The following is a 25,686-nucleotide window of genomic DNA, read 5'->3' as shown; positions in this document are numbered from 1 at the left end:
TCAACCTCCGGAGTAGCTGGGATTACAGGCACGCCCCACCATGCCTGGCTAATTTTGTATTTTTAGTAGAGACAAGGTTACTCCATGTTGGTCAGGCTGGTCTTGAACTCGCGACCTCCGGTGATCCACCCACCTCAGCCTCCCAAAGTGCTGGGATTACAGGCGTGAACCACCGCGCTCGGCCCCAGTGGGCAGTTCTATCCTGCTCCCCTGCACCGCCCTGCCCTGACCCCGCACTGCCCTGCCCTTACCTATTCCACATCCCAGATCTCTGACTCTGCTCCAAAACCAGCCCCTTGGCCAGGCGCGGTGGCTCACGCCTGCAATTCCAGCACTTTGGGAGGCTGAGGCGGGCGGATCACCTGAAATTGGGAGTTCGAGACCAGCCTGGCCAACAAACTGGGGTTTTAGTGAAACCCCGTCTATACTAAAAATACAAAAATTAGCCAAGCGTGGCAGCGCGTGCCTGTAATTCCAGCTATTCGGGAGGCTGAGGCAGGAGAATCACCTGAACCCGGGAGGCAGAGGTTGCAGTGAGCCAAGATGGCACCACTGCACCCCAGCCTGGGTAAACAAGAGCAAAACTCTGTCTCAAAAAAAAAAAAAGCCCCCTAAAACACCACCAGCCACCCCACCCAATCAGTGTCCCATTGTCTGTAGGGCCTGAAATCCCAGTTCCCCAGGGCTTACCTGGGGCCCGTGCTCGCCTCCTCTTCCTCTTCCTGCAGGGCCAGAGACCCCAGCAGCTTCCTCTTTGGCCCCTGGCCCTGGCTCTCTCTGGCTCCTATAGCCAGGCCCCCAGACTTCACCTCGGCCTGGGAGAGGAAAGTGGGGGCCCGGGAGGGGCCCAGAGGCCTGAGAGGCTCCCCGCCTGGGTGGGCCGCAGCCCCTCACTGGCTGTGCCACCTTCACTTGCACGGGGAAGGCCGGGCCAGCCGGGGTGCTGGCGGTAGCGTAAGAGGCTGGAGTGGGGCCCCCATAGGAAGACGCTGGGAGCGGCGAGGCTGGGTTCGGCTTCAGGGAGCCCGTGCGGTAGGCAGGAGGTGGCAGGGGCTCGTATGCCTGAGGAGAAACGCAGGCCAGAATTCCTAAGCAAGGACCCCACTCCAGGACCCACATTTGTGGAAATGACCCTGGGTGTGGGGAAGTACAGGCTTTTGCATTTGACAAGGTCCCGTCCTCAAGTGGCTGACATGTTGGTACTTGCAGCCACGCTTCCTCCATGCTGGGGTACACATTACACACATGGGGGGATCGGGCTGGGTCTAAGAGTCCAGAGAAGGGAGCAGGGTGCTGATGGGGAGGAGGGGCAGAGTCACCTGTCGGTCTGGTCGCTGTGGAGCATGACCCCGACCCCCATTCAGCTCGGCCAGCGTGCTGCTCAGCAAGTCTATCTCAGCGTCCAGGCTTCCGGGGCGAAGGCCCCCCCTGTCTGCAGGGAGCCCCTGAGGATGGAGCCAGAGCAGGAAGAATGCAAATTACCATAGGCCTTCTCCTGTCCTGGGTCCCTCAGACTCAGTTCTAGGGGACCCCTCACGTCCCACCCCACAATCCCAGTTCTCACCTGCGTGCGCTGGAGTACTCCATGGGACCCCACCCAGGCCGGCCCCCGATCCTCCGGTCCCCCTGGGGCCTGGTAACACTGCTCAGATGGGAGGGGGCAAAAATTGACCCTGGGGTGGGGCTGGAGTGCTGGGTTGAGGGAAGAGAGATCAAAGGTGGGGTGGCGGAGGACAGGAGGGGTGTACATTTGGGGAGCCGCCCTCTCCGCCCCTCGTTACCTCCTCCCCCAAATCTAGGGTCCCAAGAGAGCGCAGGCGGCTGTTCCCCCCGGCTTGGGGAAGGGGCAGGAGGAAGCAGGCAGGGCGGGAGCCTGGAGCCGGAGGACAGAGGTGAGCGCCACAGCTGGGTGGCTCTTCTGTCTCAAGAGGGCTGCCTTACCTGCTCCCTGGGCCGGTGGTGGCCCCGGGGTGCCTCGGGGGATCGCCCTTCCCTGAGGGGTTCTGGCGGGCTCCGGCTGCTTCGGGGGCAGCCAGGTGGGCCCCGACATGGCCTGGAACGGGGGACTCCAGACAGCGGTCTTGAAGCCCCGAGCCTCTGGCCTTCACCCCCTCGTCCGTCCCGCACCTCGTTTGGGACTCCAAAAAAGAAAACTTTTTCTGCCTTTTTTTTTTCCTCTTCCTCCCTAATTTTGGGGACGACCACGCCCCCGATGACGTCATCACATTCCTGGGGGAGAGTCACGTGGCCCCTAGGCCCTAAACTGCCATTTCTCCCCGAGTCGGCCCCCTCCTGCCGAGAAGGGAGGGCTGTCCGGGGGACCCTGAGTCACTGGGGGTTGCGGGCAGCTGGGGATGGGAGGTGCGGGCCCGAGCCAGCCTCCAAGTCCACGGATGCGCCCGGGCCCCGCGCCCCAGCCCTGCACGTGGCAGCCTCGCTGCGGGAGGCTGAAGGCTCCGATCTCCACCCCTCTACAGAGCTCTCCCTTCCCACCCCCTCCCTCTCAGCTACCCACCAGCACTGCTCAGCCAGCCTGTAGTGTTTTGGTCTTTTATTCATGGTCAGCAGAGTTAGAAAAATAAAACAGAACGAAAACATCACCACCCCAGTGGGTCGGTGAGTCTGGCCAAAGTGGGGAAACTGAGGTAGCCCAGAGTCACGGAGGAGGCCTGGCCCCTAGCGTCAAGGCACCAGTGAAGGGAGGCTGCGGACTCCCTCCCCTGCACGGTGGGGACAGCCGCCCAGAGTTAGTGCTGGGGTCCCTCTGCCAAAGGAGGTGGGCGTGATGCCCAAGCCCAGGATCCCCTTCAAACCTCCCCTGGGCTCCACGTCCCAAGGGCAGGGCCAAGGGACACAGTGCTTCCCTCCTCCTCTTCCTCCTCCTCCAAGGATCAGGATAGGCCACCTGCCTGGGCCCTCTCTACCTAGCCCTGGAGGCAGGGGCATCAGAGATCAGTGCAGGTGACTGGAGTGACCCCATGAACCAGCAGCGTGGGGCCCAGGTCTCGGGTTAGAGTCTCCAGTAGCGCCAGGTAGCGGGGGTATCGGGCAGGATCGGCGGGTGGCCGAGGCAAGTACAGGAAGGTGAGGGCTGTGGTGGGGCCCTCAGCATCCCCACCCTCCGGCCCACCCGGCCCTCCTCCTGTGCCACGCCCCTGCTGGGCCCGAACCAGGGCGTTGGCACTGCGTGCCAGGGCCTCTGCCTCCACGTCTCCCCGCCCACTGTTCACAAAGTCCCCTTCCTCCTCTGCCTCGGGTCCCCCGGTCCCGGCCCCCTCGCCCCACACCACCTCCTGCACCTCAGCCCGGATCCTCAGTTGGCTCAGCAGTGCCCGCAGCCGCCCCTCGGCCGCCCCAGGCGCCTCCCGAGGCCCCAGGCACAGGAAGATCCGGAGCCGGGCGCTATGCCAAGCAGGCACCATGCCCAAGATGGTTGCCATCTGCAGCAGGAAGAGGCCACAGACATCCACGTAGCCGGGCCCACCCCGGGGCCGCAGCAGGTTGAGGGGCCACACGTCCACGTGGTGCAGCTGAGAGGTGCCCCCAGACCCCCGGCTCAGCCGCTCAGGGGGCAAGGCCCCGCTGGCCCGGGCCAGCACCACATTCTTGTTCATCTTGAGGGCATCGGCCACCGTGGCCACGTAGTCCTGGGGACTGAGAGCCCGGGGGCTGCCAGGAGCCCGGGGAGGAGGGAACAGGGTGCTCAGAGCTGGGGAACTGCCCTCCCTGGTGCTGTCCGCAGGCTCAGAGAAAGCCGGGTCTGTCAGAAAATGGTCCTGCGGGGGAGCATCATCGTAGAAACCCAGGACCAACGTGTTGGGCTTCATGCCGCCTGGGGGCAGAGCGGGGAAGGCAAGAACAGACAGGAGTCAGGCTCACAGGCTAAGTTTACACCACGCTCCCACACACTGACAGCAAGGTGTGTCAGCCATAGGTATGACATTCCCACTGTGTACGGGCTCTTACAGCAACATTCGGCACATTTGCATAATGACTTTTCATTTTTCCTAAACACTTTCACATGCACTTATTTTATTATCTCGGTGACTAATCTCCTCCACTTAAACAGGCAAAGTTCGCATTAGGATTCTTGCCACTAATGAGCACTCCAATTCTATGGAGAGTAGGATGCTGTCCACTCCCGGCTTCTAGCAGGGCATCTGTTTCATGGTAGGGGATGCGAGTTTGACTCCATTGTGCAAATCAGACACCCTGATCAGCCAAGCTCATGACCTGAATCCCCAGGGTAATAGCGTCCCAGACTCTGCTATGGGAAGATGAGAAAATGGACCAGGCAGGGCGCAGTGGCTCACACCTGTAATCGCAGCATCTTGGGAAGCTGAGGCACATCGATCACCTGAGGTCAGGAGTTTGAGACCAGCCTGGCCAATACGGTGAAATGCTCTCTCTACTAAAAATACAAAAATTAGCCGAGCATTGTGGTGGGCGCCTATAATCCCAGCTACTCAGGAGGCTGAGACATGAGAATTGCCTGAACCCGGAAGGTGGTGGTTGTAGTAAGCTGAGATCACGCCACTGCACTCCAGCCTGGGCAACAGAGCGAGACTCCATCTCAAAAAGAAAAAAGAAACAGGGCTACCCAGGATGTTTACTGCAGTAAACCCTAACCCTAGTAGGTTTTACCAAAACCCTAATCATGGTGGTTCATTGCATGGTATCCGCTTACCAGGGGCTATGTCCTATAGAAAGCACTTTGTATTTTAACTTATTTGAACCTTGAAGTAATGTTATGAGGTAGGTAATATTTAGTCTCCTCTTTTTACTGATAAGGAGCCCAAAGCACCAAGCAATGAAGTCACTCGCCCACAGGCTCACATCTGGCAGGTACTGGGGCAGGTAGGTCAACGCAATCCGCCTCCACCCAGCATGAGAGGCCACACTCTGAGCCACCGAGCTGGGCACGTGCCAACCACAATGCTCCAAGTCCCTGCTGACAAGCTCTTGGTTCTTAATTTTTGAACAACCCTTGTGGAATCAGATAATTGCTCCCTTGAACCAGGCTGAGTTTACAGGGAGACGTGGAGACCTCTTCCAAGACCCCTTCTCATGAAACAAACATTGCTCAACCCATAAATCAAATTTTCTATGACAGGAGAATCCACCATTTAAAGGAAATACTTTTCCTCTTATTGGAATAGGTTGGTGCAAAAGTAATTGCGGGTTTTTTTTCCCATTAAAATGGCATCCCAGCACTTTGGGAGGCTGAGGCGGGCGGATCACTGGAGGTTGGAAGTTCGAGATTAGCCTGGTCAATGTGGTGAAACCCCGTCTCTATCAAAAATATACAAAAATTAGTTGGACATGCTGGCATGTATCTGCAGTCCCAGCTACTTGGAAGGCTGAGATAGGAGAATCGCTTGAACCCGGGAGGCAGAGGTTGCAGTGAGCCGACATCATGCCACTGCACTCCAGCCTGGGCAACAGAGTGAGACCCTGTCCAAAAAAAAAAAAAAAAAGCAAAAACCGCAATTGCTTTTGCACCAACCTGATATCTTCCACAGGAAAAATTTCATGAGCATTGTGGTCTCTGCACAAAAAGTGAAGACCAGGCTCTCAGATGCTCTGTGGGTCAATGATGCTTGATGACACCCCAAAACATCTCGGCAGGTGTGAACTCCAGCTGATCTTGCAAAATAAACTAGTCACGCCCCCTCCTGAGTATTTCTCAGGGTTCTGATTTACACTGAACTGGGCAATGTCCAACACTGTTGAACTTTAGCCAGACTCTGAATAGAGAAGGAAGCATGCACTTTGGTGACGGGCACTGGTCCAGGATTAAGGGAGAAGGCAGTGACTGAGCATAGATAACCCTGGTGGCCTCAGCGCTAAAAGCTGAGAATTCACCGCTCCATCCACAAACTTCCGCCCCACACAGCCTCCGGCATCCTTTGTGGCTTCGGGTGGCGGGGGCAGGGGAGACATGTTATATCTCCTACATCCCAACCCCTTTCAAAGTCTGGCTGAATTACCATCTCTCTGCAAAACCTTTGCTGGCCACATCAGTGTATCGTGGCTGGCCTGCCTTCCTCTGAACACTGGTAGTTAAAAACCATCTGATTTGATGAGGCAGCTGCAGATTCAAATAATGCTCCATTGTCCCCAAAAATACACTCTTCAGTGCCCACGCCCCAATTTTTGGATCAGAAAAAAAAAAAAAAAAGAAGGAAAGGCCAGGCACAGTGGCACATGCCTGTAATCCCAGCACTTTGGGAGGCCGAGGCGGGTGGATCACCTGAGGTCAGGAGCTCGACACTGGCCTGGGCAACATGGTGAAACCCCCATCTTTACTAAAAATACAAAAATTAGCCAGGCATGGTAGCACGTGCCTATAGTCCCAGCTCCTTGGAAGGCTGAGACAGGAGAATCACTTGAACCTGGGAGGTAGAGGCTGCAGTGAGCCAAGATCGTGCCACTGTACTCCAGCCTGGGCAAGACAGAACAAGACTCCGTCTCAAAAAAAAAAAAAAAAGAAGAAGAAGGAAAAAAAACCGCAACAGCATCGCCCACCCCATCGCTAGTCCCTAGCATCTCCTATTAGACCTTATCACACACTGTCTGAGGCTATTATCTTTGAGCACTGTCTTATCTGCTCTCGACTATAAGGTCCTTTTGCAGTTTGCAATCTGTGGCTGACTCTCTAGGGGAGGGCAGCGGAGATTTGAAGTGGCCACAGAGGAGGGCCGAGGGCATCCAGGGAAAAGCAGCTCACCGAGGCCGGAGATTCGCAGCAGATGCTGAGCCCCCTGGCGCACGGAGGGTGAGAGGGTTAGATCCACAAAAGCCTTCACCTGGGCACGGTCCACCAGGCTGAGCCATGCCCCGTACTGTGGCTGTACAGGGTCCGAGGGCAGGGAGTCTACAGAGAAGATGAGGAAAGGAAGGTAGCCAGTGTTGGCCAAACTCAATGTCTCCTAGAGTCCAAATCACAGATGGGCCTGGGCAGGGCTATGGCTGCTTGGAGGGGTCATGGGAAAGGAGATAAAAGGGGCAGAGGGGCTGGTGTCGTGGCTCATGCCTGTAATCCCTGCCCTTTGGGAGGCCAAGGTGGGAGGGTTGCTTGAGTCAGGAGTTCTAGACCAGCCTGGGAAACAAAAAGAGACCTCATCTCTACAAATTAGCCAGGCCTGGTGGCACACACCCGTAGTCCTAGCTACTCAGGAGGCCAAGGCAGGAGGATTACTTGAGCCCAAGAGGTTGAGGCTGCAGTGAACTCTGATGGCATCACTGCCCTCCAGCCTGGGTGACAGAGCAAGACCTTGTCTCAAAAAAAAAAGGAGGGGAGGGGTTCTGGCTGTGGTGGCTCACACCTACAATCCCAGCACTTTGGGAGGCCGAGATGGGCAGAGCATTTGAGGTCAGGAGTTCGAAACTAGCTTAGCCAACATGGTGAAACCCCTTCTCTACTAAAAATACAAAAACTAGCCAGGCATGGTGGTGTGTGCCTGTAATCCCAGCTCAGGAGGCTAAGGCAGGAGAATCACTTGAACCTGGGAGGTGGAGGTTGCAGTGAGCCAAGATCATCCCACTGCCCTCCAGCCTGGGCAACAGAACGAAGCTCCATCTCAAAAAAAAAAGGGTAGGGGGAGAGAAGAATGGGAGTGAGTGAGTGAGTGGGAAGGCAGCTCACCAAGGTCTCCCAGGGTGACATGGCCCAGCACGTAGAGCCCCCCCTTCTTAAGCTGGTTGGCCAACCGCAGCAGAGGCAGGGCGCCCCGGGGGTTCCCCACCAGGAGCAGCAGCTGGGGCCGCCAGAACTTCACGTGATCCTTCCGGACGTCCAGCCGGAGCAGATACTTACGCACCTGGGTATGGGGTGAGGCGGTGGGGAAGTGGCAGGATCAAATACACAGCCCCGTTCAGCACCTCCTGGACGGGAGCACCAACTCCAGCCAAAGAGAGGGGTTCTTTGACCACCTCCCGTCTCCCCACCGCCCCACCAGCTCCCCGTACCTGGTGGAAAAGCAAGGCCTGGCTGACATAGCCCCAGCTACTGGGGCCTCCTCGCGCGGTGAGCAGGGCAGCCAGCAGACCCATGAGGAGCAGGGAGCCACCGGCCGCGCCAGGACTGATGAGGAACATCATGAGCAGGCAGGAGGCCACCCCCAGCAGGCAGGTGTGCCAGGAGAACAGGCTGAAGGTGGGGCTGCGGGCATGGAGGGGAGGAGGGACGGAAACTCAGGGCTGGCCGTACTCGAGGCTGCAGTCCCCAGCCCCACGCCTGAGCCCGAGTCCTCCCTGTTTTCCCATTCCTCCCTTCTTCTCTCTGGGGACACAGGTCTCTGAGTCTCTCACCGGAAGTTGGGAGCCGAGGCCCACTCCAGGCTCAGGCAGGACAGGTCCACGGCAGCATAGGCCACCAGGTAGAAGACAGTGACCACAGCGGCCAGCGTGTTTAGCTTCCCGGCCAGGAGAACCAGCTGGGCAAGGGCCAAGAGGCGTGCCGTTGATCCAACGTGCCAGTGTACCCCCAAAATGCCAGTGAACACCAAAGAATGCCAGTGTACCCCCAAAGTGTCAATGAGCCCCAGAAAGTGCCAGTGAACCCTGCAAAGGCCAGTGCACCTCCAAAGTGTCAATGAACCCCCCAAATGCTATTAAACCCCAAAAGTGCCAGTGTATCCCCAGTGTCAGTGAACCCCAGAAAGTGCCAGTGTACCCCCAAAGTGTCAGTGAACCCTGGAAAGTACCCGTGAACCATGCAAAGTGCCAGCGCATCCCCAAAGTGTCAATGAACCCCAGAGAGTGCCAGTGTACCCCAAAGTGTCAGTGAACCCTGAAAAGTGCCCGTGAGCCCTGCAAAGTGCAAGTGTACCCCCAGTGTCAATGAACCCCAGAAAGGGCCAATGCACCCCCACAGAGTGCCACCAAACCTCCAAAGGATCAGTGAACCCCCACAAAGTGTTGGTACATCCCACAGAGTGCCAGTGAATCCCTCAAAGTGCTGGGGCACCCCACAAAGTGCCAGTGAACCCTGAAAAATACTAGTATACCCCATAAAGTGTCAGTGAACCCTGCAAAATGCCCGTGTACCCCGAAAAGTGCCAGTGAACCCCCAGGGTGCCAATGAACCCTGCAAAGCACTGGGGCAACCTGCAAAATGCTGGTGAACCCCATAAAGTGCCAGTGAACACTGCAGAGTGCCAGTGCACCCCCAAGTGCATACGCATTTGTCTTTGCATCTGTCTCCCAACCTGCATCTAACTGCACCCCCATCCTATCAGCTGGTGGGGTGAGGGAAAGGGCCCCTTGAAGGAGAAGGCTCACCTGCACCAGGCCCCAAGAATACAGTACAGCCGCCCAGGGGTTTCCCCCTCGGGACACAACCTTGGCCGGCGCCAAGATCACTCCTAGAAAAACAGAATCCACAGCAGACACATCAGCCAGGGCTCAGCCGGGACAGAGAGACAGACAAGGGAAGGCGTGCTCTGAGCCAGCAAGGAGGCACAGAACCCACCAAAGAGGTCATCCCGGGCCAGGGCATGGAGGATGCGGGAGGCACCAATGAGCGAGCTCATGGATGCTGAGAGCGCCGTGGCATAGATTCCGATCAACACCAGTGGGGGCCACAGGCTGATGGCGCGGAAGAACCCATAGTCTTCCTGCAGCAGGGTTCTAGGAAGGAGGAAAAGGAGGGCATGGATGATCATGCGTCATGGGGTAAGAAAATCTCTAGCTGTGATCTTAAGGATCAGACTCAGGTATCAAACGTGCTAAAGGGATACGCCTGGTATTCACTGGGCGGCCTTGGATTTAATCACTCAGTGGTTTTTTAAGAGACAAGGTCTCACTCCAACCCCCAGGCTAAAGTGTAGTGCTGTAATCATAGCTCACTGCAGCCTCGACCTCTTGGACTCAAGCAATCCTCCCACCTCAGCCTCCCAAGTAGCCAGGACTACAAGCATTTGCCATCACACCTAGCTAATTTTTGTATTTGGCCGGAGGCTCTTGCTCTGTTGCCCAGGCTGGTCTGGAACTCCTGGGCTCCAGCGATCCTCCTGCCTCAGCCTCCCAAAGTGCTGGGATTACAGGTGTGAGCCACCTCACCTGGCTGTCATACCTAATGGTATATGCACAAGAGGCCAAATATTTGTGGAAATGCAAACTGGGTAGAAAGCCACTACCCACCCTCACTCCCAAGCTGAGTGCCTGCAACAGTACTAGGTCCACGGCAGCTGCTGGCTATCAATCGCCGGTTGTCAATCGCCGGTAGCCACCGTCCACCCCAACAAGCTGGGTTTCTGCTCCCCAGCCCCCCAGCCTGTGTTTCCCTTGGTGACCCAGGTGCACCAATCTTGTTCGACACTCCACCCCCATCCCTCCCCAGACACCTGTCACAAGTGAAGCTGGAGAGAAAGAAAAGCAGGACATAGACGAAGAAGGTGTAGGCGACGGCGACGATCGTGCCCAGAGGGATCGCCCGGCTGGGGTCCTTCAGCTCCCCTGGAGAGGGGGGAGCAGAGGGAGTGAGGTCAGCCCTCCAGCCATCCCCCTGGGTCCCTCACGGTGGCAGCCCCAAACCCCCAGGAGGCAGCAGGCAGGGACTCTCACCTGACATGTTGGCCCCAGCCATGATGCCTGTACAGCCGTTAAAGAGGACAGCAAAGACGCTGGCAAAATTCATCATGGCTCCCGTGGTGTAGTCCTCAGCATAGCCAGCTAGGAGGATCCTCCCAGGGAGGAGAGCGCATCAGCATCCCTCTCAGGGATCCAGGCCTCTTAGCCACCCTCTCCACACATTCCCACGGTCCTCTCGCCTCCCCTGCACTGCCCTCACTAAGACCCCAGCCTGTTCCTGCACTGGCCCTGGGTCAGCCAGACACATTGCCACGTCCCCCCAATGCGCCGATATTCCTCCCTCCAGACCTTAATCCATGCTCTTTTATTTATTTACTTATTTTTTAGAGACAGGGTCTTGCTCTGTCATCCAGGCTGGAGTGCAGTGGCACCATCGTAGCTCAATGCAACCTCTACCTCCTGGGCTAGAGCGATCCTCCTGCCTCAGTCTGCCAAGTAGCTGGGACTACAGGTGTGCACCACCATGCCCATCTAACTTTTTAATTTTATTTATTTATTTATTTTGAGACGGAGTCTCACTGTGTCACCCAGGCCAGAGTGCAGTGGTGCGATCTCGGCTCACTGCAACCTCTGCCTCCCAGGTTCAAGCAATTCCCCTGCCTCAGCCTCTCAGGTAGCTGGGATTACAGGTGCCCGCCACCACGCCTGGCTAATTTTTGTATTTTTAGTAGAGATGGGGTTTCACCATGCTGGCCAGGCTGATCTTGAACTCCTGGCCTCAGGTGGTCCACCCGCCTCGACCTCCGAAAGTACTGGGATTACAGGCGGGAGCCACTGCACCCAGCCTACTTATCTTTTTGAGACGGAGTCTCGTTCTGAAGCCCAGGCTGGAGGGCAGTGGTGGCGATCTTAGCTCACTGCAGCCTCTGCCTCCCGGGTTCAAGAGATTCTCATGCCTCAGCCTCCTGAGTAGCTGGGACTACAGGCGCACACCACCGCCCCTGGATAATTTTTGTATTTTTATTTTATGGTTTTTTTTTGGAGACGGAACCTCACTCTGTTGCCCAGGCTGGAGTGCAGTGGTGCAATCTCAGCTCACTGAAACCTCCTCCTCCTGGGTTCAAGCAATTCTCCCTCAGCTTCCCGAGTATCTGGCACTACAGGTGCAAGCCAGCGTGCCCAGCTAATTTTTGTGTTTTTAGTAGAGACAGGGAGAGGGTTTCACCATGTTGGCCAGACTGGTCTCAAACTCCTGACCTCAGGTGATCCTCCTGCCTCGGCCTCCCAGAATGCTGGGATTACAGGCGTGAGCCACTGCACCTGGTCTCAAGCTCTTTCTGAATCCCCCACCTGTCTATCTCAGGCCACCTCCAGCTCCCTGGCTCCTGCCCTCCCCAGCCCATAGTCAGGCCTCCCTTCTCTCCACTCCTGGGAGATCCTGATCTGTTTAAGTCATGCTGGGCCTTACTGTGCTATTTAACTAATTCTTGAATGCACGTCTCTCCTCAGCTAGAACACAAGTTCCTCTAAAGCAGGGACTGTTTTGTGGGCTTCCTCCTGTGCCGCCAGCCAAACACACGCTAGACAGGCTTGAATTAAACTGCACTGCTCTGCAGTCCAGATCTCCTGCCTTCCATTCCCTCTGACACCTGTGCTCATCCAGAGATTTTTAAGGGCCCAGCCCCGACGCTTGCCCACCCCTCACCCCGAGATCCCTGCCACGGCAGTGCCCAGCTCACCACCCAAGTTGTCCTTCAGGGTACTGCTGTTGAAGCCGGTGAAGTGGCCAAGCCGGGGCGGCAGGGAGGAGCCATTGGGGCCAGGCCGAGGGGTCAAGGGGATGTCCCTCGGCCTCACAGCCACAAAGCTGATGAGCACGGAGGCCAGGGAGCCGGAGACCAGCAAGAATGTGAGGAATGAGGCCCGGGCGTAGAGGCCGGCTCCCAGGGTGCAGACCCCACCCACAAGGCCCAGCAGCAGGGAGCCATACAGCAGGTTCCAGCCGTAGCCCTGGGGCAGGACCCGGAGCCCACTGGGCCCTGTGGCATCTGGAGAGAGGTAGGGACAGAGTTAGAAGGCCCGATCCTAACGCACCCCACCGGCTGGGCATGGTGGGCGGCTCATGCCTATAATTCCAGCACTTTGGGAGGCCGAGGTGGGAGGATCGCTTCAGTCCAGGAGTTTAAAACTAGCCTGGGCAACATTGTGAAATCCCAGCTCCACAAAAACTGCAAAAATTAGCCAGGCATGGGGAGGCATGCCTGTAGTCCCAACTACTAGGAGGCTGAGGTGGGAGAATCGCGTGAGCCCGGGAGGCAGAAGTTGCATTGAGCCGAGATGGTACCACTGCACTCCAGCCTGGGTGACAGAGTGAGACCTTGTCTCAAGAAAAAAAAAAAAAAAGAAGAAGGGGCGGGGCGCTGGGGCTCACGCCTGTAATCCCAACACTTCGGGAAGCTGAGGCAGGTGGATCACTTGAGGTCAGGAGTTCGAGACTAGCCTGGCCAACACGGTGAAACCCCGTCTCTACTAAAAATACAAACATTAGCCAGGCGTGGTAGTGAGTGCCTGTAATCCCAGCTACTCAAGAGGCTGAGGCAAAAGAATCGTTTGAACCAGGGAGGCAAAGGTTGCAGTGAGCAGAGATCACACCACTGCACTCCAGCCTGGGCAACAAAGCAAGACTCCATCTCAAAATAAATAAATAAATAAGAAGGGACCCAGCCCTAACCATGACCCAAAGCAAGACAAGCTCTCCTCTGCCCACCTGCTATCAGAGAGACCACCTTCCCCACTTCCCTTTTAGCTCCATCCTAGCGTCTTAGCTCTCCCTGGTGGTCTCTGTCAATTTTAAGAATCTTAGCCCAGTCTCTCCAATTAGATGGCTAGCTCCCTGCAGGCAAGGACAATCTCAGGGATGTCCACATCTCCTGCACAATGCTGGCCACACAGCAGAAGCTCCAGAAAGCCAAGGTAATGGCTCAGTCTGCCCCTCTCCTGGAGAGGACCTTCTCCCTCACGATCCCACACTCCCAGACCCTGCAAACCCGCAGCACTGCCCAGATCGGACAGAGCACAGACCGGCCCCGAAGACATCAAGCACAGACTCCACCAGCCCCAGGAGGGAGACAGCACAGCCACAGACGTTAGCCAGGTAGAACATGAGCCCAATGCTGCCCCCGACCTCGGGCCCCAGTGTGCGGCTGATCATGACTGAAAGTGGAAGCAGGGGTGAGCATTAAGGGAAAAGACTGAAATCGACGTGAGGAAGTTGCCATAGCTCCAAGCACTGAACCCGAGTGCAGCCAGGCCCCAGCCATGTGGCTTTGCCCAAGTCACTCATATCCTCTGAGTGCCAGTTTCTGCATCTGTAAAACAATCACTGCCTAACAGATGAGATTGTTGGATTAGAAATTGGCATCAACGTGCAGGACAACGTTGATCTCCTTCACTACACCAGCCTGCTTGCTGCACATTTATTAAAACTTGCCCTGCCAGGCCAGGCACAGTGGCTGACGCCTGTAATCCCAGCATTTTGGGAGGCTGAGGCAGGAGGATCACTTGAGGCCAGGAATTCAAGACCAGCCTGGGAAACATAGCAAGATTCCATCTCTACAAAATATTTAAAAATTAAACAGGGGTGGTGGTACATGCCTATAGTGCCGACTACTCAGGAGGTTGAAGCATGAGGATCACTTGAGCCCGGGAAGTCGAGATCGCAGTGAGCTATGATGGCGCCACTGCACTGCAACCTGGGTGTCAGAGTCTTGCTCTGTTGCCCAGGTTGGAGTGCAGTGATATGATCTTGGCACGCTGCAACCTCCATCTCCTAGGTTCAAGTGATTCTCATGCCTCAGCCTCCTGAGTAGCTGGAATCACAGGCGGGTGCCACCATGCCCAGCTAATTTTTGTATTTTTAGTGGAGACGGGCTTTCACCATGTTGGCCAGGCTGGTCTCAAACTCCTGGCCTCAAGTGATCCACCCACCTCAGCCTCCCAAAGTGCTGGGATTACAGGCGTGAGCCACCGCACCCAGCCTAAAAAAATTTTGAGAATGAAAAAAAACACTTGTCTTGCCCCTGAGCCAACAAAGGTAATGGCCCCTTCCACACCCTCCCTAGCAGGCAGAACAGCCCAGACCCCAGTCCATCGATGTTGGAGGATACAGTAGGCTCCGCCCCCCTGCACGGCTCCATTGGTGGCGATGGCACAGACAGAGAGGACGGTGAGTGCCAGGATGAAGTAGGCAACCAGCAGCATGGCCAGGGCCTGCAGCAGCCCAGCATGACCCACCACGAACCCTGAGGCAGGAGCAGCAAATCAGGTCACAGGGGACTCACACCCCATATCCCCAACCCCCGGTTCTGCAGAGCTCCAGGGTGGAGCTAAATGCAAGCCCACAGGGAGCCCCTTCCCAAACCCTTCAGCCAACCACTTCTCTTGGGTCCCCTTCCTAATCTTATCCCAGTCCCATCTCCACCCCTCCCCATCATGTCCTCCCATACTACAGTCAGTCCACACCAGCCCCAGGACCCACTCACCAATCCTCAGAAAAACAACTATGCTGAACATGGACAGGACAGTGGGCACCACCACACCCAGGAAGGTGGACAGCTTCCGGGCAGACGCCCCTCCAGGACCCCCGGCCCCATTGGCAGGGAGGGCAGCCCCCTCCTCCCCCAGGAGCCGGTAGGCCAGCAGAGGTGAGCTCTCACTGGCCATAGCTCAGCACAGGTAGAGGAAGCCACAAATGGGTTAGGTGACCTGCAAAGGAGATTATGTTGCATCAAAAGCACCCCCACAGAGCCCGCCCACCCCCAAAGACCACTAATCAAATACCCCGAAGCCTCCCCAAAATACAGAGCTGTTCTCTACTAAAAATACAAAAATTGGCCGGGCGCGGTGGCTCACGCTTGTAATCCCAGCACTTTGGGAGGCTGAGGCGGGCGGATCACGAGGTCAGGAGATCGAGACCACGGTGAAACCCTGTCTCTACTAAAAATACAAAAAAATTAGCCGGGCGTGGTGGCGGGCGCCTGTAGTCCCAGCTACTTGGAGAGGCTGAGGCAGGAGAATAGCATGAACCCGGGAGGCGGAGCTTGCAGTGAGCCGAGATTGCGCCACTGCACTCCAGCCTGGGCGACAGAGCGAGACTCCGTCTCAAAAAAAAAAAATAAATAAATAAATAAATAAATAAATACAAAAATACAAAAATTGGCCGGGCTTGGTGGTTCATGCCTGTAATCCCAGCACTTTGGGAGGACGAGGCGGGTGGATCACCTGAGGTCAGGAGTTCGAGACCACCCTGGTCAACACGGTGAAACCCCGTCTCTACTAAAAATACAAAAATTAGCTGGGCATGGTGGCTCATGCCTGTAGTCCCAGCTACTTGGGAGGCTGAGGCAGGAGAATCCCTTGAACCCAGGAGGCAGAGGTTGCAGTGAGCCGACATCGCGCCACTGCACTCCAGCCTGGACGACAGAGTGAGACTCCGTCTCACAAGAAAAAAAAAAATTAGCCAAGCGTGAAGGTGCATGCCTGTAATCACAGCTACTTGGGAGGCTGAGACACGAGAATCGCTTGAGTCCTGGAGGCGTAGGGCTGCAGCGAGCCGAGATCATGCCACTGCACTCCAGCCTGGGTGACAGCGAGACCCTGTGTCAATAAAAAAAAAAAAAAAAGAGAGAGACAACCGCAAGGAAACAGGAACGCACGCACCCACACCCTGCTTACCGGCAACTCAAAAAAGCCCGTGGGCTGCAAATGGTACCAGCCACTGCCCCACAAAAGTTGGTACCCCAAACCCGTCAGCAGGGGTTTCAAGGTCTCTCCCAGCTCCTGGGGGCCACACCTGCCCTTATGTTCCTGAGACTAGGGATGGCACCGGTTCTGGAAAAGGGCAAAGGTTCTCTGACGGCACAGGCTTCTCCAGCCTCTCCTTCCTTAACTAGCAATGCAAGAGGAAGCAAATCTCCCAAAAGGGAAGTAAGTTACGGGCAGGAGAGCCTTCCCCATCCTCTCCTTCGGTGTCCTGAGCTGCCCCTACCAAGCCCCCCAATGCAATCACCCCACCCACAGGCAACAAGAAACTTCCAACTCTTTCAAAACCCCACCCTCCGTCAATCCTCTCCCTCGACCCATCTCAGACCCCCTCCTCCACGCCTTAGCCTCCCCAGATTCCTCCCATCCACACGAGGCACCCTCCCTACAAACTCTACCAACCCAAACACACTCTAGCAAAACAGAAACACAGACCGGCTCCCACCGAGCGACACAAGGTCCCCGGGTCCTCCTCCTCCCCCAACCCGGGCTCCTGCCCCTTTGCGCCCGCTGGGGTGCAAGGGAGCCAAGATATCTTTCTTCCTGGCCAGGTGCACCCCACAGCTCAGGGGCCGCGGGGCGCTCACTCACCCACCCGCAGGACGCAGCGCTCGGGGGCGATCCCCGCGAGCCGGGGGGCTCCGCCTCAGGCGGAGAGCGCACGGGGGCCGGAAAAGACAGCTGCGGCTACCGGGATGCCAGGCCCGGAGCCTGTCCCCACCCCCACCAGCACGCGCGCGCTATTGGTCCCCGTCCTCTGCCCCGCCCTGTGGGCGAGCCCGGGGAAGCCCGACCCTCTCTGCGCTCCCCTAGCATGCTCTGCTCCAGCTCCACGTGCGCCCGGGGATGCAATGCAGCCCTGCAGACAAGCGTCTCTGGCAGGACGTGGGCCGCGGGTCTCGGAGCCTCCTTCACTTAGGTGCAAACAATCGTCGCCGCAGGGGCCGGACCCCAGTCCGAGCTCCGAGGCGCCGTGAGCAGCCACCCCCCTAAAGGGGGCGTGTGAAGACGGCGGAAGGCGGCAGGGAGGTGGGCGGGGCTGCAACACCTGGTCCAGGTGCATCACCGGGAACTCCGGCCCACTTCGTTCGGGGACTTCTGGAGTTCTAGTCCTCCAACCTTTCAAAGCCCTAGAACCTCCACCGGGTCCCAGCCTCGCCCCTCACCGGCTGCGGGGATCCTCCCTTCGCGCCCGATCCAGCTGCGCTCTTTGCTTCCGCCACCGGAGGGAGCCATTGGCCGCCGATCTGGGCCCAGGGTCGCTTTGCACCGTCTGATGCTCGCTTTCTTGCCTCCCTGCAGTGTTCTCACCTCCAGCAGAAATCCTAGAGCCTGTGAACTCTACTGAGAGCTGAGACTCCTTCTTCACTCTTTACAGATCCCATGAACAGCAGTACCGCCTACCAACGCGTCCTCATGTGTAAAATGGGCATACACTTGAACCTCCCTCCGAAGGCTGTGAGTTCAGTGAGCATTTAATAGGCACTTTAGAACAACGCCTAAAGGTTTGATAAATTATCCCTTGCAAATAGCACTGCATTAAATTAGCCACTCTGTGAGGTAGGTACCGCTATTTCAATTTTTCAGATTAGGAAATTGAAGCTTGGAAAGTTTCAGATACATTTCCTTTTTTTTTTTTGGATCCAGGAACTATTATTACACAGACTGGAGTGCAGTGGCGCGATCTCGTGTCACTACAACCTCAGCCTTTCCGGCTCAAGCATCCTCCTGCCTCAGCCTCCCAAGTGCCTGGAACTACACAGGCATACATCACCATGCCTGGCTAATTTTTAAATATTTTGTACAGACCGGGTTTCGCCATGTTGCCCAGGCTTCTCTGGAACTCCTGAACTCAAGCGTGCGCCTGCAGTCCCAGCTACTTAGGAGGCTGAGGCAGGAGGATCGCTTGAACCTGGGAGGCAGAGGTTGCAGTGAGCTGAGATCGCACCACCGCACTCCAGCCAGGGCGACAGAACGAGACTCTGTCTCAAAAAAAAAAAAAAAACTTTTTCAGAGTCAGTTATAAGCACTCCCTTGGTATACCCTGGCCTGTCCATCATTGAACTCTGCTTCCGTAAATCTCAACCTCCACCTTACCCTGTTACTCTGTGGTTTTGCCTTGGACCTTGTCTTCATCAATGACTGCAGCCCCTCCCCTTCAGTTCACCTTTTCTACTGCGCTTATTAAAGAAAAAACTCTGACTCTTGTTTAAACAGTAAGTCAGGCTTTATTCAGGACTATTTTGATTGGCACAAAGAAGGTGGCGAGGAGCTGGGGGTGGTGGGTCATGCCTGTAATCTCAGCACTTTGGAAGGCTGAGGCAGGAGGATCACTTGGGCCTAAGAGCTCCAGACCAGCCTGGGAAATAAAGTGGGACCTCATCTCTACAAAATGTTTTTTAAAAAGTGGGCCAGGCACGGTGGCTCACGCCTGTAATCCCAGCACTTTGGGAGGCCGAGATGGGCGGATCACGAGGTCAGGAGATTGTGACCATTGTGCCAACATGGTGATACCCCATCACTACTAAAAATACAAAAATTAGTTGGGCGTGGTGGCGTGCACCTGTAATCCCAGGTACTCGGGAGGCTGAGGCAGGAGAATCGCTTGAACACGGGAGGTGGAGGTTGCGGTGAGCTGAGATCTCGCCATTGCACTCCAGCCTGGGTAACAAGAGCAAAACTTCAACTCAAAAAAAAAACGAAGAAGAAAAGAAAACAATTAACCATGCGTGGTGGTGCACGCCTGTTGTCTCAGCTACTCAGGAGGCTGAAACTGGAAGATCCCTTGAGCCCAGGAAGTTGAGTGGGCTATGATAGTGCCACTGCACTCCAGCCTGGGTGGCAGAATGAGACCCTGTCTCAAACAACAAAAAAGACTGTGGCAAGGTGTAGTAACTTGCACTTGTAATCCCAGTACTTTGGGAGGTTGAGGCAGAAGGGTCATTTGAGGCCAGGAGTTCAAGACCAGCCTGGGCAACACAGAAGACACTGTCTCTAATTTTTTTTTTTTTAATCAGCTGGGCATGGTGGCGCACACCTGTAGTCCCAGCTACTCAGGAGGCTGAGGTGGGAGGATGGAGGCTGGGGTGAGCTATGATCCTATGGCTGCACACCCATCTGGGTGATAGTGCATGACCTTATCTCAATTAAAAAAAAAAAGAAAAAAAAGGGAAGGAAGGCAGGAAAGAAGGGATGGAAGGCAGGAAAGAAGGGAGGGAGGGACGGAGGGAAGGAAAGAAGGGAGGGAGGGAAAAGAAGGAGGCTGGGCATTGTGGCTCACGCCTGTAATCCCAGCACTTTGAGAGGCCAAGGCAGACGGATCACTTAAGGTCAGGAGTTCAAGACCAGTCTGGCCAAAATGGGGAAACCCTGTCTCTACTAAAAATACAAAAATTAGCCGGGCATGGTGGCAGGCGCCTATAGTCCCAGCTACTCGGGAGGCTGACGTGGGAGAATCACTTGAACCTGGGATGCAGAGGTTGCAGTGAGCCAAGATCACACCATTGTACTCCAGCCTGGGTGACAGAGCGAGACTCTGTCTCAAAAAAAAAAAAAAAAAAAAGAAGGGAAGGGAAGATGCTGGGGAGGGAGAGAAGGGGCACAGTAGAAAGAGGGTAGGATGGATGAACTGGGGATCCAGTGAGTAGAGAACTGTTGGGCTCAGGCCTGACAGAGACTTTCTCCTTGACTAAATTTTACTCTCCTCTGGGTCCTCTTCTTTTTTTTCTTTTTAGACAGTCTCCCTCTGTTGCCCAAGGCTGTAGTACAGTGGTGCGATCTCAGCTCACTGCAGCCTCTGCATCCCAGGTTCAACTGATTCTCCTGCCTCAGCCTTGGAGTAGCTGGGATGACAGGCGTCTGCCACCATGCCTGGCTACTTTTTGCATTTTTAGCAGAGACAGGGTTTCACCATGTTCTCCAGGCTGGTCTCAAACTCCTGACCTCAGTTGATCCACCCACCTCGGCCTCCCAAAGTGCTGGGATTACAGGCGTGAGCCACCATGCCCGCCCTGGGTCCTCTTCTTGACTGGGTCTCAATGTTGTGTTCCACTCCCTCCACATCCCACTGCCTTGCCAGGCCTGCCTAGCCCAGTTTAGAGTGAATCTGGGAGGTTGAGGCTGCAGTGAGCTGTGATCGCACCACTGCACTCCAACCTGGATGACACAGCAAGACCCCACTTAGACATTTAAGCTAGGTAAGAAGGGAAGTGAAGGCTGGGCACAGTGGCTCAAGCCTGTAATCCCAGCACTTTGGGAGGCCGAAGCAGGGGGATCACTTGAGGTCAGGAGTTCAAGACCAGCCTGGCCATCATTGTGAAACCCTGTCTCTACCAAAAATACAAAAATTAGCTGGGCCTGTTGGTACACGCCTGTAATTCCAGCTACTCGGGAGACTGAGGCACTCCAACCTAGGCGACACAGCAAGAGTCCATCTCAAAAAAAAAAATCTAACCAAACAAAAAACTCTCCTTATATTAGTTGTCTATCCTAGCTCTTTCTTTCTTTCTTTCTTTCTTTCCTTTTTTTTGAGACGGAGTCTTGCTCTGTCACCCAGGCTGGAGTGCAGTGGTGTGATCTCGGCTCACTGCAAGCTCTGCCTCCTGGGTTGAAGCAATTCTCCTGCCTCAGCCTCCCGAGTAGCTGGGACTACAGGTGCCCGCCACCACGCCCAGCTAACTTTTTGTATTTTTATTGGAGATGAGGTTTCACCGTGTTAGCCAGGATGGTCTCCATCTCCTGACTTCGTGATCCGCCTTGGCCTCCCAAAGTGCTGGGATTACAGGTGTGAGCCACTGCGCCCGACCTCTTGTCAACATTTATACCCACTCCCTTCACGATCTCATCCAGTCTCATAGTTCTATTTTTTCCGTATTTATTTATTATTTATTTATTTTTGAGACTTGGTCTCACTCTGTCACCTAGGCTGGAGTACAGTGGCACCATCATAGCTCACAGCAACCTCTATCTCCCAGGCTCAAGCAATCCTCCTGCCTCAGCCTCCCAAGTAGTTACAGGCACATGCACCCATGCCCGGCTAATTTTTTATATTTTGTAGAGACAGGTTCTCACTATGTTGCCCAGGCTGGTCTTGAACCATTGGGCTCAAGTAATCCTCCCACCTCAGCCTCCTAAAATGCTGGGATTACAGACATGAGCCACCGCACCCAGCCCAATCTGTTTTAATACCATCTATATAATAGTGCCTCCAAGGGTGTACTTCTAGCCCAGACCTCTACTCTGAACTTCAGACTGTATAGCCAACAATCTACTACCATCTTGTTTTGTTTTTTGTTTCTTGTTTTTGTTTTTTTTTTTTGAAATGGAGTTACTCTGTCACCCAGGCTGGAGTGCAGTGGTGAGATCTCTGCTCACTGCAACCTCCGCCTCCCGGGTTCAAGCGATTCTCCTGCCTCAGCCTCACGAGTAGCTGGGATTACAGGTGCATGCCACCACGCCTGGCTAATTTTTGTATTTTTAGTAGAGATGGGGTTTCGCCATGTTGGCCAGGCTGGTCTTGAACTCCTGACCTCATGTGATCTGCCCACCTCGGCCTCCCACAGTGTTGGGATTACAGGAGTGAGCCATGGCACCCGGCTCTACTACCATCTCTGCTTGGACATCAAATGGGCAACTCAAACTTGGTATGTCCAAAACTAAATACTCAGATTCCCACCACCTGCTCCTCCTGTGGTCCTCTCAGGCCGGAAACCTGGGATTACACTGGAATACTCTCACATCCAACATCCACACCATAGACAATTCCTTTGGCCTCCACTTTCAAGTTATGACCAGTCTGCAACCACATTTTACTACCCAAGTCCATGCCACCATCACCTCTTCTGCTTTTTTTTTTTTTTGAGACAGAGTCTTGCTCTGTTGCCCAGGCTGGAGTGCTGTGGTGTGATCTCGGCTCACTGCAAGCTCCGCCTCCCAGGTTCACGCCATTCTCCTGCCTCAGCCTCCGAGTAGCTGGGACTACAGGCGCCCGCCACCACGCCTGGCTAATTTTTTGTATTTTTAGTAGAGACGGGGTTTCACCATGGTCTCGATCTCCTGACCTCGTGATCCGCCCGCCTCGGCCTCCCAAAGTGCTGGGATTACAGGCGTGAGCCACCACGCCCGGCCTACCTCTTCCGCTTTCACAATAGCCTCCTAACTGGTTTTCCCACTTCTGCACTTGTCCCAAAATCTATTCTCAACTGAGCAGCCAGAGGGATGCTGTTTAGGTAAATATCCATTCCCGATGGGTGCCACCTTTCATAATTCCCCAATGACACGCCTTTCTCCTCAAAGTAAAAGCCAAAGGCCGCATCTGTAAGTATGATGGCTGGACTCACCAACTACAGTCCTGCTGTATGCCTGATGCCTTGACTTCAATATTAACAGCATCTCCCAGCTGGGCACGGTGGCTCATGCCTGTACTCTCACCATTTTGGGAGGCCAAGGTGGGCGGATCACTTGAGGTCAGGCATTTAGGACCAGCCTGGCCAACATTGTATTTCTATTACTGTAGCAGGACGAGCCGCAGACAAAACTCCTCAGACACTGAGTTAAAGAAAGAAGGGGGTTTATTCGGCCAGGGGCATCGGCAAGACTCTTGTCTCAAGAGCCGAGCTCCTCGAGTGAGCAATTCATGTCTCTTTTAAGGGCTCACAACTCTAAGGGGGTGCGTGTGAGAGTGTCATGATCGATTGAGCAAGCAGGGGGTACGTGGCTGGGGGCTGCATGCACTGGTAATTAGGTCGGAAGAAAACAGGACAGGGATTTTCACAGTGCTTTTCTATACAATGTCTGTAATCTATAGATAACATAACCGATTAGGTCAGGGGTCTGTCTTTAACTACTAGCCCTAGGGTGTGGCGCTGGGCTGTCTGCTTGTGGATTTTATTTCTGCCTTTTAGTTTTTACTTTTTCTTTCTTTGGAGGCAGAAACTGGTCATAAGACAATATGAGGGGTGGTTTCCTCCTTTATTCCCCCACTTTGGGACTCTCACTCAATAGTGGAAGTTCTCACTTTCTTTTTTTTTTTTTTTTTTTTTTTGAGACGGAGTCTCGCTCTGTCGCCCAGGCTGGATTGCAGTGGCACAATCTCGGCTCACTGCAAGCTCCGCCTCCCGGGTTCACGCCATTCTCCTGCCTCAGCCTCTCCGGGTAGCTGGGACTACAGGCGCCCGCCACCACGCCCGGCTAATTTTTTGTAGTTTTAGTAGAGACGGGGTTTCACCGTGGTCTCGATCTCCTGACCTTGTGATCCGCCCGCCTCGGCCTCCCAAAGTGCTAGGATTACAAGCGTGAGCCACCGCGCCCGGCCTGGAAGTTCTCACTTTCATTCTCACTACCCATGTCTTCTTGCAAGACAGATCGATAGTGATTCATATAGTACACTTGTGCTGAAGCATTTTGGTGAACTAAGGTAGCAATGAAGCTTTTTTATTATTATTATTTTATTTTATTATTATTTTTTTTTGAGACAGAGTCTTGCTCTGTTGCCCAGGCTGGAGTGCTGTGGTGTGATCTCGGCTCACTGCCAGCTCCGCTTCCTGGGTTCATGCCAATTCTCCTGCCTCAACCTCCCAAGTAGCTGGGACTACAGGCACCCGCCACCATGCCCGGCTAATTTTTTTGTATTTTTAGTAGAGACGGGGTTTCACCATGTTAGCCAGGATGGTCTCGATCTCCTGACCTCGTGATCCACCCGCCTCGGCCTCCCAAAGTGCTGGGATTACAGGCGTGAGCCACTGCGCCCAGCCTGCGATGAAGCTTTTTATCATTTGAAGAAGTACAGGTAGCAAACAAGGGAGCAGTAAGCAGGTTCCTATTGCTATTATAACTCTTATTATAAGACTTTTAAATTCTCTTAGCGCTGGGAACCATTTTCTAAACATGGCCTCAGGATCAAATCCATGCCACACTTGCACGGGCACATGTGCCAGTTTTGTCCTATCTCTAACTATGTCTTCAACTACTTGCCTTTAGGCCAGGCGCGGTGGCTCACGCTTGTAATCCCAGCACTTTGGGAGGCCGAGGCGGGCGGATCACGAGGTCAGGAGATCGAGACCACGGTGAAACCCCGTCTCTACTAAAAATACAGAAAATTAGCCGGGCGTGGTGGCGGGCGCCTGTAGTCCCAGCTACTCGGAGAGGCTGAGGCAGGAGAATGGCGTGAACCCGGGAGGCGGAGCTTGCAGTGAGCCGAGATCGCACCACTGCACTCCAGCCTGGGGGAGAGAGCGAGACTCCGTTAAAAAAAAAAAAAAAAAAACAACTGCTTGCCTTTGATTATCTACGTGTAGGCAGCAATTAGTAAGGTTAAATTTCTTACAGACCTCTCCTTCAGCTGCTAGCAAGTAGTCCAGAGCTAATCTATTTTGATAGATAGCATTTCTCATCTGAGTTTCTTGTCGGCCTAGAATAGTCAAGGCTCTGCCGGTATTATTAGTGATTATTTTTAAGACAGCTTGTAACCGTATGATTCAGTTGATTATGTAAATGGGGGTCCGGTATCTTCACGAGCCGTCTTGTGCCTAAGTAGCAGGCCTATAATGTTGTATGATTCTCTTAGAGGGCCATTTATGATTTTTTCAATTTCCTATAGCTATGCTTCTCTTTTCGCGGGAAGCATAGACAGGGAAGCCTAGGAGTTTGCCTGTTTTTATGGGCCGTAGGAAGAAAGATGGTTTAATAGTGCCAATAGGCCAGGTGCAGTGGCCCACGCCTGTAATCCCAGCACTTTGGGAGGCTGAGGCGGGTGGATCACAAAGTCAGGAGATCGAGACCATCCTAGCTAACATGGTGAAACCCCATCTCTACTAAAAATACAAAAAATTAGCCGGGCGTGGTGGCAGGCGCCTGTAGTCCCAGCTACTCGGGAGGCTGAGGCAGGAGAATGGCATGAACCCAGGAGGTGGAGCTTGCAGTGAGCCGAGATTGCGCCACTGCACTCCAGCCTGGGCGACAGAGCGAGACTCCGTCTCAAAAAAAAAAAAATAGTGCCACTAACACAACTACTTGTCTGCTGGTCAGGCAGCCTAGCGTAGGCTCTATGTCTCCATATCTAGTATAACCTAGTGGGGGCTGTCCAGTCCTGGTGGGATTCTGGGTGGGCCTAAATGGTCTGCAACTTCGGAAATTTACTGAATGGATTTTTCTCTATGTGGTTTGAACTCCACCATGTAGTCTTCCTACAGGAAGGGTGAAGTCCTTCTCCACTTTTGCTATAGAGTATTGTCTAATGATTGAGGCTTTTAGGACCTGGAAGTGATCAGGGTGATTATTTTGGGCTGGGAATCCATCAGGAACTGGGTCTGTAGGTACCAATTCTCGGGCTTT

The 25,686-nt window shown here is 54.7% G+C and overlaps 2 protein-coding genes across 7 annotated transcripts in view; both read right to left on the bottom strand.

Annotated features, from left to right (window-relative positions):
• LOC116463863 (thyroid receptor-interacting protein 6-like) overlaps positions 1-2,161 on the bottom strand; it is a 7,574-nt gene extending 5,413 nt beyond the window's left edge. Inside the window, exons 1-4 of the mRNA XM_058434892.1 lie at positions 1,942-2,161; positions 1,565-1,642; positions 1,320-1,432; positions 691-1,062 (exon numbers count right to left, since the gene is read on the bottom strand). Of these exons, the coding sequence (XP_058290875.1) occupies positions 691-1,062; positions 1,320-1,432; positions 1,565-1,642; positions 1,942-2,050 (672 nt within the window). The 5' untranslated portion in view covers positions 2,051-2,161. The remainder of the gene's footprint in view (positions 1-690; positions 1,063-1,319; positions 1,433-1,564; positions 1,643-1,941) is intronic.
• Positions 2,162-2,329: 168 nt separating this feature from the next.
• The window catches only part of LOC116463873 (solute carrier family 12 member 9), a 59,605-nt gene continuing 36,248 nt past the window's right edge, over positions 2,330-25,686 (bottom strand). Inside the window, exons 1-15 of one of the 6 annotated variants that reach the window (XM_058434903.1) lie at positions 16,948-17,085; positions 16,075-16,425; positions 15,078-15,300; positions 14,703-14,837; positions 13,618-13,749; positions 12,276-12,584; positions 10,570-10,677; positions 10,350-10,461; positions 9,476-9,633; positions 9,286-9,368; positions 8,314-8,438; positions 7,972-8,164; positions 7,649-7,823; positions 6,731-6,877; positions 2,331-3,832 (exon numbers count right to left, since the gene is read on the bottom strand). In XM_058434903.1, the coding sequence (XP_058290886.1) occupies positions 2,946-3,832; positions 6,731-6,877; positions 7,649-7,823; positions 7,972-8,164; positions 8,314-8,438; positions 9,286-9,368; positions 9,476-9,633; positions 10,350-10,461; positions 10,570-10,677; positions 12,276-12,584; positions 13,618-13,749; positions 14,703-14,837; positions 15,078-15,258 (2,745 nt within the window). In that variant the 5' untranslated portion in view covers positions 15,259-15,300; positions 16,075-16,425; positions 16,948-17,085 and the 3' untranslated portion in view covers positions 2,331-2,945. Of the gene's footprint in view, positions 3,833-6,730; positions 6,878-7,648; positions 7,824-7,971; positions 8,165-8,313; positions 8,439-9,285; positions 9,369-9,475; positions 9,634-10,349; positions 10,462-10,569; positions 10,689-12,275; positions 13,546-13,617; positions 13,750-14,702; positions 14,838-15,077; positions 15,301-16,074; positions 16,426-16,947; positions 17,086-25,686 lie in introns of those variants that run through there. The other 5 variants (XM_058434904.1, XM_032147161.2, XM_032147160.2 and 2 more) reach the window with 5 other exon arrangements.

This window comes from Hylobates moloch, unplaced genomic scaffold (assembly GCF_009828535.3).
Source record: "Hylobates moloch isolate HMO894 unplaced genomic scaffold, HMol_V3 SCAFFOLD_72, whole genome shotgun sequence".
NCBI classification, from domain to species: Eukaryota; Metazoa; Chordata; class Mammalia; order Primates; family Hylobatidae; genus Hylobates; species Hylobates moloch.
The sequence above is the reverse complement of the archived record's forward strand: the minus strand, read 5'-3'. Positions and strand labels throughout refer to the sequence as shown.